Source organism: Dendroctonus ponderosae, unplaced genomic scaffold (assembly GCF_020466585.1).
Source record: "Dendroctonus ponderosae isolate FM_Combo_2020 unplaced genomic scaffold, Dpon_F_20191213v2 Dpon_F_20191213_1, whole genome shotgun sequence".
Classification (NCBI taxonomy): Eukaryota; Metazoa; Arthropoda; class Insecta; order Coleoptera; family Curculionidae; genus Dendroctonus; species Dendroctonus ponderosae.
The window spans coordinates 38,442,937-38,457,461 of NW_026017110.1; the positions used below are offsets into that span (position 1 = coordinate 38,442,937).

Consider the following 14,525-nt stretch of genomic DNA (forward strand, 5'->3'; position numbering starts at 1 on the left):
TGAGTTCTTTCAGCTTCTGCTATGTTACTGCAGCATTTCCCCTGAACTAATCGCATATCAGCAAATTCGTGAAAGGAAATTCAAAGTAAGTTTATTCACAGTTTGACAAATTATTGTTATTATTGACAAGGGCTATTCACCTGTAACTATCTGTTAATGACAAAAAACATCATTGCCGCTCTGCTTTTTCATAAAAAAATTGTAGAAGAGAACTTTTTTGATATCAAAAATTTTCACAATTTGAAGCAAAGACGGTAATTTTTCTTTTTGAATGCTTAAGAATTCCAATATGCTACCAATTAATGATGGAACAATTTGAAAATAATGCTTAATAACAAAGTTGAAATTCGATCTTCAACTGTTAATATCTTTTAGAAAATTTCGAAAAAAAATTTGTCTATATTTTTCTCGTACTCCTCAAGGGAGCCTCTATCACCTCTTAAAAGGAATGACGCCAATTTTGAATCACCCTGTAGTTCAGTGCAACAATAGAAAGCAATTGAGTATTGCAACTCCGGTCCGAAAGTATCTTCGATAGGCGTTACGCCCTGTGATCCTTTAAGAGCGTTATATGCAAAAATGTGTTTCCTCCAGTAATACTGCTTCTTATTTTAATAATGATGACAATTCAACACATTATCATCATTTCTAGGACGTATGCCAACCTGGAAAAAAATCGGTGAACAGGCAAACAAAATATTCAATAAAATTTAACAAGTTAAGTTCTTTTATTATTTCAGAATAGTGATGTATGAACTTGATGCATTAGTTTTTTCTGTAAAATCATTTAATTTTTTGCAAGGCATCCCGTACACCCTGTATAGAAAATTTATCTGGAAACTATTCAAATTTTGAAAGTTATTTTACAATGTGCATAAATCGATCTCCGCTTCACCGTTATTTAGAAGCAGTTTAATGAAGATGAAATGAATTGGAATGCCAATGAAATTTACAAACAATACAAACCGGTTCAGCCAACAAATGCAATTAAATCGCATCTAGAATAACGGCCGCCATAAAGGCATTAAATTCGCACATGATTTTCGATTTAATTAAATTTACATTTCAATCATGGCAAGCACGCTGGTAAAGGCGCCGACGTTGTGTTGCTTACAATAGGGGCTAATTAAATTAATATCTTAGTTCCTCTTAAATGGGTTGTAGTAGTGTTGTAGCCTTATTGACTGAACAGTGATTTCTGACAGAGAGGGAGGTGTTTTGCCACACATAAATACAATTCTCATCCGTTAAGGATTAGCTCTTTTCTATGCAGAATTTGCGGTGAATACAAAAAACCTTATGTTTTGTGTCAAAGACGTTGTACAATATGGTAACATAAACTACGTTACGCGAAAATTGTTAAGAAGAGTACAAAATGAGAAAACAGATTTGCAAACCAAATTTGATAAGGATAGTGAGTTGTATCAAGTCATATGGGTTTCCTGCAAATAGGCTAAACATTTAACTCATTAGCAAGCAGCAGTTCACAGAATCTCGTATTTCTAGATATTTGTTCCTATCTAAAGAGTGTCCCGTAAGCAGATGATAAAGAGGGTTCTGCGACATTATTTAATCAAATAATATATAAGAATAATATATATAGTAAATTAATTTTCAAATATTTTCGAAGTATTCACTGTCCGATATGGTCCAAGACTTAGGCCGGTCTATTTTTTTCAGCGTTTTCATCTGAATTGTGTTCCTTAGAAATTCGCCGAAAAAAAGCGAGCTTTGGATCTGAACGCGGGATCTTTATGAAAATATGAATTTGCATAAATGGATGGAGGACACAAATCTACCGGAAGTTTTATTGAAATTTTATGATTCATCCTTTCTATATTAAAAAAAACCTAATTTAAGTTTTGTTAATTCGAAAAATTTATTAATGTCTAAATGTTTTTGCAGAAAAATGATGAGTACTACAATATTTTAGGAAGGGCACAAAAATGTCAAAAAATGACTAGTGGATCCAGGCAAAGAAAAACTAGTTGATTTCAGTGATGAAGTAAAAAGTTCTGGTAGTTTTTGTATCAAGATAGTCACAAATTTAGCTCTTACCCAAAGGGGTTGATTTCGGTAGCTTTATACGCCGTACATAGAACAAAATCATTGCGAGTTTCATTAAAATCTATCGAAATTCTAAAGATATTTCAAAAATCATACCTTTTAGAAGAACTTTGATCGTCAATGGCAGAAGAGCCAGACATTATTTCTTAATAAAAGTTAGGTCAGATTGTGTTCTTTTTAGCTAAACAATCTCGCAGTATCCTTTTGATCATGTGGTTACGGAACACGCTGTATATTACTTGAAATAGTTTACTTAACAGCAAGTTTTTAAAATAGTTTGTACACCCTGAAAGATATGGGTTCCTGTTTTTAACAGTGGATTTTATTTGCATTATTTATATGCATTATTAAAGAAAACGCACACTATTTGTAAGTAAATTTGTTATATCCTGTGCAAAGACGTGATTAGTCAGAACTTGGTCGACCGTCTCTCGCTATCTTAACTAGCCGGTGATATTTCTTCTATCCTTACGACATACTCATTCCGTGCTCTTTTGCTTTACCATATCCATCTATCTATAGTAGCGGTGCATGGTAGCTATTTCATCCCTCAACGAATGCCCGGTTATGTTCCTCAGCAGCGTCATTTCTGTTGTTCTCAGTATGGCTTCTGTTCTTGTGTATCGGCTCGGGCTTCAGCCGCACAAGTCATTATTGGGCGGACTCATATTTTGTATATTCGTACCTTGGCCTCCCCGTTCACGTATTTGTTGTTCCAGATTATATCTTGAAGGCCTCCTGGTACTATTGCGGTTTTGGTGTCTTGGCCTCTCACCTCCATTACTCGACCTAATAGGTCCTCGCTTTCTGCTACTACAACGGCTTCGTCAGAGACTTATCTGTACCTCCCCTTTGTTCATCCTAAACCCCCGGTCGTATCTTGTTAGGTCGTTTATTATACGATTGATATTCATGTTAAACAGCAGTGGGATTAGTGCATCTCCCTGTCTAATTCCCGCTGATATGAATAGGGCTTCGATTCGGTTGTTATTGACTAATATTTACATCGTTGTGTTGGTATTTAGCTCTCTGGGCAGTTCACTAATTCTCTTCGTATATTACTATCTTCGAGTCCTTTTTTTCGTCCCTTAGCTTGACTCGGTCATACGCTTTTGTTGGCCAATGAAACACATGGATGCTGGTTTAAAGTGCTCTTTGATTTTTTATCTAGCTGTTTCACCACGAATACGGCATCAGTCGTGGACCTGGTTTTCCTAAAGCCTCGTTATTCTTTGCTTTTTGCTATATAATCTGGCAGAGTGGATACAATGATTTGGCTGAATAGTTTTATGGCATGCTCTTTTTCCCTTCTCCTCGAACAGTCCTCCTATCGAGAATTGTCTAGTAAAGGCCTGATAAATGTGCGATTCGATCACGGCTACCATATTTGAGCAGTTCATTCGGAATCTCATCCATGTCTAGCGCTTTTATGTTTGTAAGCTTTTTGATGTTCTCATCCGCAAATTCTGGACTAATTTCAGTGTCCCCTCCTTCTGGGGTGTAGTGTCATTTACGGTGTTCTCTTATTCTTGGTATAAGCTCTTAAATGATTCCGTAGAGGTGAATTGCTTGTGACTGTGCGCAAAATTTGATTTCCGTTTTCTTCGCCTTAGCAGCCCCCCATATCTTTTTTTGGGATCCATGTAGGTATCTTTCCATTTCTGCTGTAAAGTTTGCCCAGTACTCAGTTTTTAGGTCTCTATTTGTCGTGCACACTCTGTTTCTGACGGTTTTATATTGAGCACATCCTTGCACTGTTCTATTTTTTAAGTATTGCTTGTATGCTCTTCTTTTTCTTTTTGCAATTTTTTTAACTTCCGTCTACAGCCAATGTGTTTTCGTAGGTTTGGAGTTCTTGTTCACCTTTCTCTTTCCTAGGGCTTCCTCCGCCGCTTCTTTTATGTTATGAATTACTTTATTCGAGGATGTTTCAATGCTATCCTCAAACCTTATGCTGCTTCCGTTAATTCTCTGCTTCTTGCGTCTCGGATACTTTCGTCTTGAGTTAGTTCTATGTTAATTTTGTCTAAGTAGATGTCTTGTGGTTACCTCTCTTCTCGGACATAAAGTTGCATTTTCCCCACAACAAAGCCGTGATCGGATTACATATTAGCGGATGTCAGGTTAATAACGTCTGATTTTGCGATGGGTGTACATCGTTATTCGATATTATGCAGTCTATCATAGGCGATGGTCCTCGATAGTAAGGCGAAGCTATCTTGTGTTGAGGCTAATGGTCGAAGTATATGTTGTTTATTCGCATTTCGGTTTGTGCACAGAATGGCACCAGAGCTTTTGCATTCACGTTCATGGTGGGTTTGTTGAATCGTTGTTTTGCATTGTCGACGACGTTGTTTCCGATGTGTGCATTCATGTTGAAATTGTTCGTAGAATTTTGAAGTATCTTCTCTGTATTTCCGGCGTCGGACGCATATGCGTTGATTATATGCATTTTGCCCTTACCCCAATCTAGTACGACTCTTATGATTCTTTCGTATATTTAGTGTGTCTTCTATGGTTTGTTCGCATTTGCTATTTATGAGTAAGCCTACCCCTGCGTTGGCTCTTTCGTGGGTCTTCTTTCCGTTGTATTTGAAAATATATGCATAGTATTTGGTATCTCGACTTCCCTTGGGTTTGGTATCTGATACTGCACAGACATATATTTTGTATTTTTCTACTTCTAAGAGGATTTTCTAATATGTGCCACTCCCGGATACGACGTTCCAACATACGCACCTGAGCACGTTTTCCTTCATTTCTGTTTATTATTTTGGTTGTGTTCGGTTTCCTAGTGGTATACCTTATAGAAGATTCAACCATTAAATTTATGAAACTCTTAACAGAACAGGCGGCCAATTATTGGTCGTCCAAATTTGGTACATAGCCGGAACAGAATAAAAAAAAATTAAACTAATAAACTGCACTGAAAACATAAGCTGAATGAGAACTGGCATATAACGAAGAATAATCATGGGTGTAATGATCTAAAATTATTAGATTTGTACATAAAAATGTACTTGCTTAACAGTTAATAGATTTCCAGGTACAAGGTGCCACAGTGTAAATAAAATATTTGCTTATATTTAAGAGATTCTTAACTAGTTTTGCTTTAACAAAATAATTTGTGTTTTGGTAAATTTTTTGGGGTTTTAAAATATAGACTGTTGGTAACATCTCGTTCTGCTTGTAATCTGATATTCCCTCTTCAAAAAATCTGTATTTGTTTTATGTCAAAAACTTTGACATATCGTTTTGGAGATATTTCACATTGAATCATTTACTGATCTTTTAACTAGGTCACTCTACTTGAATCTTTAAATAAAAGAAATATTCAGCTTCTATTCTCAATAGAAGAAAACTTAACAAGCATTAATGGTATTTTTTATTCACGCTTCGAACTATTTTCAACGATATTTTGGTTTCTAATAATTGTTCAACGTGGACTCCTCTGACTTCCATGCATACATTAACATTTAAAATATATGATTTTCGTATTGACAAAAATTATTGATGTTTCGAAAGTTTTCTACAGCATTTAAAATGTTCTTGAGCTAAAACACAAATCATATCGGTCATTTATTCATCCGAAAATTTGTTATATTTCTACTACGACAATATTGGGAATTCAATTTGAATAAGTTCAAAAAATCACAAAATATCTCGAAAACTGTGAGGAAAATCGCCGTAAACCAACCACACATTTTTTGTTTAAGAAATCCGTATTTGCCATGTAAACTATGTATTGTCAACAAAATAGCGATGTTGAAAAGCTGAAAAAATGTTTTGAATGACTCCATACCAACCAGTGTGCGGTAGGATCGTTTGACATCAATGGTTTTTATTTTATTGAAGATGGACACACTACTCTAATAGTAACGTCAGCAACGTATGGGCGTTACGTCAATGTGCTAGTGTAGTTTTTTTCTTGATTAGAAATAAGGGCAGCGGAAAATAATGCGTTGTCATTCCATCGAAGATGCAACAGCTTATAGTGTTAAAAACTCACCTACTATACTACTATACTCACCGTTAAAAACTATATGAGAGTTGTTCGAAAAGTGTGTAATAAGCGCTTTATCTTACTATTTGTGGATATAAACTGCCTTTCCGGCCTTTTACGCTCTGGCTATTTCATGACGAATACTTTTGATGCTGGTTCAGAAAATCTAGAGGAACTTAAATTCACTGTGTCATTGATCCTTTCGTGTTCTGAAGTCATGTTGAAATCATGAATCTTGAAAAGTCCATTGATGTGGTGGGCGGTCACTTATAAAGCGCCATTTTTAAAAGATAGGATAAGTCGTATTTTGTAATTCCCAAAATTAGATTAGTTCAATGTAATAAAATATGTGTTTTTGAAGTTTGAGTAAGTCTATTGAGCCATTAAAATGGGTTATCTATTATGAGAAACAAATGGCATTTTGGAATTTCTGTAACTTTTTTAATGCAGAATTTTGTCCACTCATTTTCCGTAAAGCTTGATGTTTCTGTAAGCAGTTAGTACATTGTACAAATACAGAGTAATCTAAATGAAAGCTTTGGGAGTATACTCTATTAATTCTCACTGTTAAGTAGCCTTTTGAAATTGCAATTTGCTAATGGTTTGACGCGTTGGCAAGTAAGCAATTTGTCTTCTATTTATTAAAACCTTCAGATTCAGTTCAGCATTTGATTGAAAGTTTTACCAAAATATGTCGATTAGCCGTGACAAGTGAGGTCTCGAAAATTAGCATTATCTTTCAAATAGATTTTAATTTAATTATTCAAGACGAGTTTTGTTAATTTTTGAGCCCGGCAATATGTGCAATTTTTCAGTCCAATCTGTAAGGTGAATTAACTATTTTGATGTTGATGCCCGACGAAAAGTTTCCAATAAGTTGTATGTAAAGCGTCTAGAGCAATTCTAGAATTACAAATTTAAAGCTAGTGATTAATTGTTTTTACTGATAGATGTTCTAATATTTTTTTTTCAACACAGCCACCAATGACATTGCCTCATCCCACTTCGTTGACGTCGATGCATGCGGCGGCTTCGTTGCCTCATTTTCTGCCTAGCCCAGCTCTGGCATCACCAGTGGGCTCCGGCTCCTCTCAACCGGGTATGGGGATGAACAATCCCCCCTGTTCTACTCTATTTGTAGCCAATTTGGGCCAGTTCGTCTCTGAGCATGAACTGAAGGAGATATTTGCCAGGTCAGTAATATTACAACTTCCAGTACCACACGGTTCGTTACTGAAAATTAGTTAACGTCGTAGAGGTTAACCTCCAGAATACTTTGTTAGTGAAATGGTTGTGAGCGTATTAATGCAAATTCGAATCAATCATTTGTTTAAACACCCTTATATTAGAATCTTTAATACTTTGGGAATTTTAAATATTCTGCCCAATTTCAGTTAAAATTCCATCTTGTTTTTGGGTTCAGCATGTTTGATTTAAACTGTTACATGATGCGGTGCCTAGTCTTGCCAAAGCATTTGTCACGAAGCACAATACTTTTTTGCACCTTCATAACTTAGTAGAGATTGATAAGTCGATGTTGCTAAGAAATAGTTCAGTGGTAAAATTGATTGACTTCTGACAGGTTGACACCCTCGCCTTCGTATCGGCTGTCAAACGCCGTCGTCGTTCGAAAAACGACACTTTTCGCCCTTGTATCGAAAACTACTATTAAAGTATTTTCATTAAAAGGTAACCGACCGGCTTTTTTAATGAATTGCGTAGGTTTATAGACAACTATTGATCATAATTTAAAGTTTACATACAATTTTTAAATTATAACTTTGTTACAAGTTCAGTCTCAAACTCGTTCAAATAGTCTATGTTTCTGCGCTCACCGATGTTGCCAAAATCTAAACACGATTTTTTTTAAATAGCGCAAATTTCATTCATATGCGTCTTATACAAACACCATACCGTAAAAGCAGCACTTGATTTTTCAAAACTCATTGTTTTACTTGTATATGCTTACAAAAGTACGGTTTTGAAAAATTACAAACGTCTGAAACATGACAATTTCAAAAATGGCATTGACATCAAATTTTAAATATGAAGTTGACGCTTTTTATTTTTGGATTGTTTTATTTATTATCTATAACGGTTCTGTTATAACTGTATTATCTATAACTGAATCATAAGTTCGTGTTATGATTTTTTTTTCACCCGAATAAAAAATGTTGTTTGAGACGAGGGCGAAAATCCGTTTTTCGCCTTTGTATCGAAAACTACTACAATCAATGACATGAATTTACGACGATACAGTTATTGAAATTGAAAAAAGAAAAAAAGAGGCAAAAAAAGTTTCGCTTGAGCATCTATTTTGGGCGGTCGTGTTCAATTCGTTGAAGCGCCACTATCTTTCGCAACAAAGCTAGAACGCTCAGCGTCAGTCAGTACCGTATCCGTTGTTTTTAATAGTTTAAAAAGTTTTAAATTTGGTTTTTAAAATGACCTAGTACAAATGTAGCACATGCCCCTGTGAGTGTAAACTTTAAATTATTGTTTTAAAATGCAAAAAAAGCTCAGTTTAAACACTTTCTCAAAATAACAAAAACGTATGTCTTAATTTGTCATGAGTAGCCCTTAAATGCTAAATTTTAACTTTTTAGCTAGTTTATTATCTTATTATATACACTTGATCCATTTTTAGCCTGGTTATACGGAGACTCACCTAAATTGTTTTAAAAGCTCGCTTTGAAAAAGTAATACTATTTAAGTCAAAACAAATACTTTTCTCTTAATATGGTTTAATTCATATAAACATTCACATTCAACATTCTTATCTGGTTCTAATATTTCCTTAGCAGCATCGACACCAATTATAATGTTATTGTAAATAGTTTGTGCTGGCTGAAGCACGCGAAAAATCCACATCTCGAATTTTCCCACAATTATCTTCTTTTATTGTCTCAAAATCTTACCGACGAAAGGGGATTTTGTGGTAAAATTAAGCAAATTCAGGGATTAATTTTAAATACCACGGGGTTTCATTAAGCAATGCAAATACTTGCTTAAATAGATATCGTTCCCTAATTCTTGTTTTACTAGTAGTTGACTAAAAACCAACTACAAAAAGCGCTGCAAGTTAAACGCAAGTTTCGGTAATAGACAGACTTTTAGCTTAAAAACTTTATTCTGTAATGAATATTTTACATACATATGTTTTATTATTGTGATAGCGGATATATCATGTCTTATGCTATAGAAATTTTTCGAAAAAATAGTTAAATGATACTCGATGATTCCGAATTTTTACTTTTCCAAGAAATAGGTCCAAAAAATCTAGATCTTCACTATATTTTCATTAGCTTAAGTTTTCATCTTACTACATTTTTTCACTTCTACAATTTTGGCACCTGTTTTCAAGAAAATCTTAAAAAGCTTCGGATATATTCTCTTTAAAATAATGCTACACGGTGGTTCAAGCAAAGCTAGTATATTCATTCGAACTGGAAAATTTGTGACATTTTGTTATCATTTGGGAGAGAGAATATAATTCAAGTTCTGCATCACGTAATCTATTCTCTATAGGTGTGGTTTAAAAATGATATTCATCGCACATAAAACAAGAAGAGTCCAATTTTTGAAGATAATCCCAGATGATCCCTTCTATGGGTTACTAATGAAAATAGTATGTATTGCTTTTATAGTTCATAAGTGAGTAGGTCTTTGTAAAGAAACCTCAAGAGCTGTTTGCTTTCTTGAATCAATCAATCGCCGTAGCAAGCATTTTCCGACAATTCCCAAGTTAATACTTTCTTAGCAGTATATAAAAACAAACCATATTTTTAATTAATGATTGTAGAACAACATTTTGACAAGCTGAAAAAATGTTTCTATCTCCTTTTTATTAAAATTGCCACATTTTCCTTGCGACTAGATATTGCAGTTCACTTAATAAGTTTGAGCTTCAACAAATTTGTTTAACTCTACAATGGAACTTAGCTGCGAAATAACGGAGATCTGATCACGTTGCTGATCGACAGGGTGTTTCCGCATAATAATTTACCCCCCTAGATAATTTATTTAAAACAATGGCGAAAAGTGGTAAATACAAAAGTTGTTTATTATTACTCAAACATTCAAAATGTGAAATTTAAAATAAAGAATTAAAGAGAAATTAAATGGAACACTCCATGTATTTTTAGACAGATCGATTGCATTTTTATATAGAGGGTGTCCCGTAAGCACATGATCAAAAGATCGTATACCATGATATTATTTCGAGCAAAAGAAGACGAACTGACTAACTTTTACTAAGAAAAAATGTCTAGCTCCGCTGCTACTGATGGTCAAAGTTCTTTAAAAAAATTATCTTTTCTGAAATATCGGGAGAATGGTAATATGGATTTTCATGAAACTCGCTGTGAATTTGTTCTTACGCAAACCTCATGTTTTGATGAAATAACCGCGTCCGTGCACTTTAGAAAAGTGATGAATTCTTGAGTGCATTCATAGTTTTGCGCCAAAAAATGATTTCTGTTTCCTTGCTATTTATTAATTTCAGACATTAACTGCAAACGTCGTAGCAAGTGATAATGTTCTTGTCAATAAATCATCTGTCAAGCGATTTATAGATTTTAACTATAAATCGAAAATTATATATATTATATATACAGGGTGGTTTTTTATCTTGAAACGCTTAAATATTTCGGAAACGAGTGATCCGAGGAAAAAATGTTGCAAATAAGAAGTTAATATCTGGGAGGGGGAAGTTTATTCGTGTCAGAAAAACAACGCCTACTTCGACCTTGTAGGCTAGGCAGGTATCGAACTTGAGAAATGGTAACCATAACATTTTATTGAAGATTCGAATAGTACGTCAAAAACTGGGAATAATTTATCTAAAACATTTTCTTCGATTTTGACAGGTGGCGTTGTAATCCATCAATTGTCAATTTTTTTGCTTTAGATCTGCTGAACTATTATTTTATTGAAACGCTTAAAACTTTAGTGTGACCAATAGCATCTATTAATGTTAGAGAAATATCCAGTCCAAAAATTGTTTGATGATGAAAATCAAATATGTACCTCCAAATCAACAAAACATCTATTTGTTTATTAAAAGTATATTGGTCGGCTTCTCCGTATACAAAAATAATTTCAATTTTTTCTTGCACAGTTAATGCGCCCATATCAAAAATTATAGTAGCTTATTTTAGTCAAATTCAAATCAATCAACTATTTGTTGACGTTAAAAGTATCCTTTTGATCTTGTAATTACCGGGCACCCTGTATAAAGGTTGGCTCATTTGAAAGAACCAGTCATATATCTCGTAAATTATAGCAGATACAAGAAAATGTGTTGTGTAAAATATAGAAATGTTGTGTTATTGCTGAGCTTGTTATATTTTCGCTGCGCAATCTGATCCGCCATTTAATTATGAATGAAAAAGTATGAAGGCTTACATATGTGCTGAAATTAACAGAATTCGAATTATTTATGAACCACTATAATATTAGGAACCTGTAGTTTCTTCAACCTGTGGACAGAGACACCGTCTTTTCGTAAAATGACATAACTCGAAAACTAGTCGTATGCTGAACTACGAAAAAATAATGCTTATTTATCAGCCAAAAATATGTAATTTTGCAGATATTTATATAAATTAAATAATTTATGGGTGACATATGATATACCGAAAAATTGTTTTTTTTTGGCATTTGGACCGTTATTTTGAAGTTATGTCAAAAAGTGTTAAATACGACAGTTTTACATTTTTTATTATTTACAACTTTTGCATAAAACGTTTTACGGTAGGAAATCACGTTTTGCCTCATATCGCAAAAAACCGTTAAAATTAAAGATCAACCTGTAAGGTGCATCGCCATTTCACCACTTCCAGTGTTTTTACGTTTAAAATTTTTCTTTTCTTAAAGTTGTAAGATAAGCAACATTTTCCACCTGCTCTTTGTAATTTTTATATTCACAAAAATTTGTTGCTCAGGCCTACTACTGATGCAACTTTAAGCGATTTAACGATAAATCGACCATCAAGTCGCAAACACCCTTTTAAAGCATCGGAACGATTTAAGTGACCATTAATACACTTTCGAAATAATAAAAAAGGCCAAGACAGTTGTTTGTGGAAGATAAGGGTAGTTTTTCCTAAAAATGTATCTAAATAACTCGAAAACTAGTCCATTTATTATTTAGCACCAAAAAAAACATCCTTCTAAACATACTCATGTAAATGAAATCATTTATGCGCGAGAAAAAAGTTTAATTCTGAAAAAAATGTGTTTCGCCATTTTGACGGTTAATTTAAGGTTATATCAAAAATTCTTAGATGCGAAAATTTTAGATTTCTTTTTCATCTACAACTCTGCCATTGAACGTTTCGTGCTAGGAGGTCACGTTTGGCCGCAAATCGCAGAAAACCGTTTTCCACCCTTAAACTGCATCACCATGTTATCATTTCCATGATTTTCGTGTGAGTTTAATTTTTGTTTAAAGTTGGAACTTCAACAAAATTTTCCACCTGGTCCTTGCCTGTTATTAATAAAATAAAATTATTGGCAGTCACCTAAAAGCGGTTGAACTCAGCTGCTTCATCAAGCCATGAGTCTTACATAGGAACAAACTGACGCGGAGTTTCATTAAAATACATTGTATCATTCTCCTGGTATTTCAAAAAAAGGTAATTCTTTGAATATTTTTGACCATTAATCGCAGTTACGTTTTTCGAGATGTGGATTTTGAGATTACAACGCACGACTCACCCAAAGTTGTACCCTAATAAGGAGTGCCATGTGTTGGTTCCCAAATTATGGTTCTAGTATAAGAGCTGCCGTCCAGCAGCTGCTTATTAGTAGCTCACTTGGTTAACCTATAGACCATGAGTTGCTTGATGCAGTTGCTGGACAAAATTGACATTCGTAATATAAGTATAATTTATGTTCAACCCTGGCCCTCTTTATTTGGTACGCCCTGCCATTCACCAAGCAGCTGAGCACTGATCTTTCTTGCACAGCTTCCCCGGCTTCTGCCGCCTCCGCGTGCACGTCAACAAGCAGGGAAGCCAACCAAATGGCATAACTGGCCAGACCGGTGCCACGCCAGTTGCCTTCGTCGAATACCGGGATGTGGAGGGTGCCACACATGTGATGGCCCAGCTTCAAGGTTCCTTCCTCCTATCTTCAGATCGCGGGCCTATTCGAATTGAGTATGCTAGGAGCAAAATGGCGATGGCTGCAGAGGTCGGTTCCCTGTTTGATTACTTAGTAGGGCATGTCACCTTTTTGACTACCCGTGCACATTAGAATATCACTCAGTAGAAGATAACAGGTGCAATAACATTTATTTTAGATTGTCAATAACTCACCTAGTTTAGTAGGCCTGAGCTAACCAAGCTACGATAATAAAACAGTGGACTTGTATGAATGAGAACCTGAGACAATTAGCCACATTTTTTCTAATTTGCAGTAACGTCTGCATATTTTAGTTGACCTGTGAACACATCTACTCATTAAACTCATTAAATTTTAGAAAATTGGGAGCGGCTAGCTTAAACAGAAACGAATTTTTACGTTAAATTACAAATTCTCAGACGCAATCCAAAATTATATAGTAAATATTTTGATTGAAGAATCGATGTCGAGAAAGAGAGATACAGAAATGGTGCGGGTTATGAAATCTCTACTTCACAACAGTAGTTCCAAGCGGTAGATCGAGCAGTCCCGAACTAGGAGTCGCATTTCTATAAAATGTTTCTTATATCTGGTAATCAGCCCTGTGCTGTATCACTCACGTTAACTTTAACGTGCATGTTATCCGTCAAACACGTTATGTGGCTCCAACTGGTGTGTTGTATCAGTAAAACCTTTATATTATAACAGGCGCACGCTATGGACGAACGTTATATTAAGAAATAGTGCTTCAGAATAACAGCATCAAATCACATGCCGCTATCGAACTTAACGTGCGTCCCTCGAAGTTAAGCTCGGAGGAATAAATTAAACAATTGTGTTTAATCAGAGCGTAATTTTGTGTTTTAGCTATAATTAGTTTTAAATTTAAAACGAAAATATGTCTTTTGGTGGTCTCATAAGGTTAGCTTTATTAGAACAATTAACAAATGGTCTTGAAAATAAACTTTATTTTTGTCCACAAACTCTAAAAAACTAAATTTTCAAATTGTTTGCGGGTTGTTTTTTTTTCATCTGTACATGCTCCATTGAAAGTGTTTGAGAAGATCGGTCAAGAACAATAACAAACGAAATTGAAAGCGAATGCAAATCATAAGCAAAGACATGTAGGGTAGTAGGCAACCCAAATGGTCAAAACGTGCACATGTGGTGGCGGTGCTTATGTTTTAGAACCTTCGAGGGTTTGATGTTAACTCTCTCTCTCTAACTAATAGACTATTCGTATAAGGGCATCTCACTTTATGCATCCAATATTTTTTTTCCTTTTTAACGTTTGATGGATAACTGGGTCGGAAACGCATACGTTAAC

General features: G+C 34.7%; 1 protein-coding gene across 5 annotated transcripts in view; it reads left to right on the forward strand.

The window, feature by feature from the left end:
• The window catches only part of LOC109541567 (protein couch potato), a 408,542-nt gene that overhangs the window by 384,486 nt on the left and 9,531 nt on the right, over positions 1–14,525 (forward strand). For 4 of the 5 annotated variants that reach the window (XM_048661257.1, XM_048661259.1, XM_048661258.1 and 1 more), the window contains exon 7: positions 7,049–7,263. Coding sequence is in view for 1 of the 5 variants with exons in the window: in XM_048661261.1 (XP_048517218.1) it covers positions 7,049–7,263; positions 13,042–13,267 (441 nt within the window). In the remaining 4 variants the exon portion in view is untranslated. Of the gene's footprint in view, positions 1–7,048; positions 7,264–13,041; positions 13,268–14,525 lie in introns of all 5 variants that reach the window. The other variant, XM_048661261.1, reaches the window with a different exon arrangement.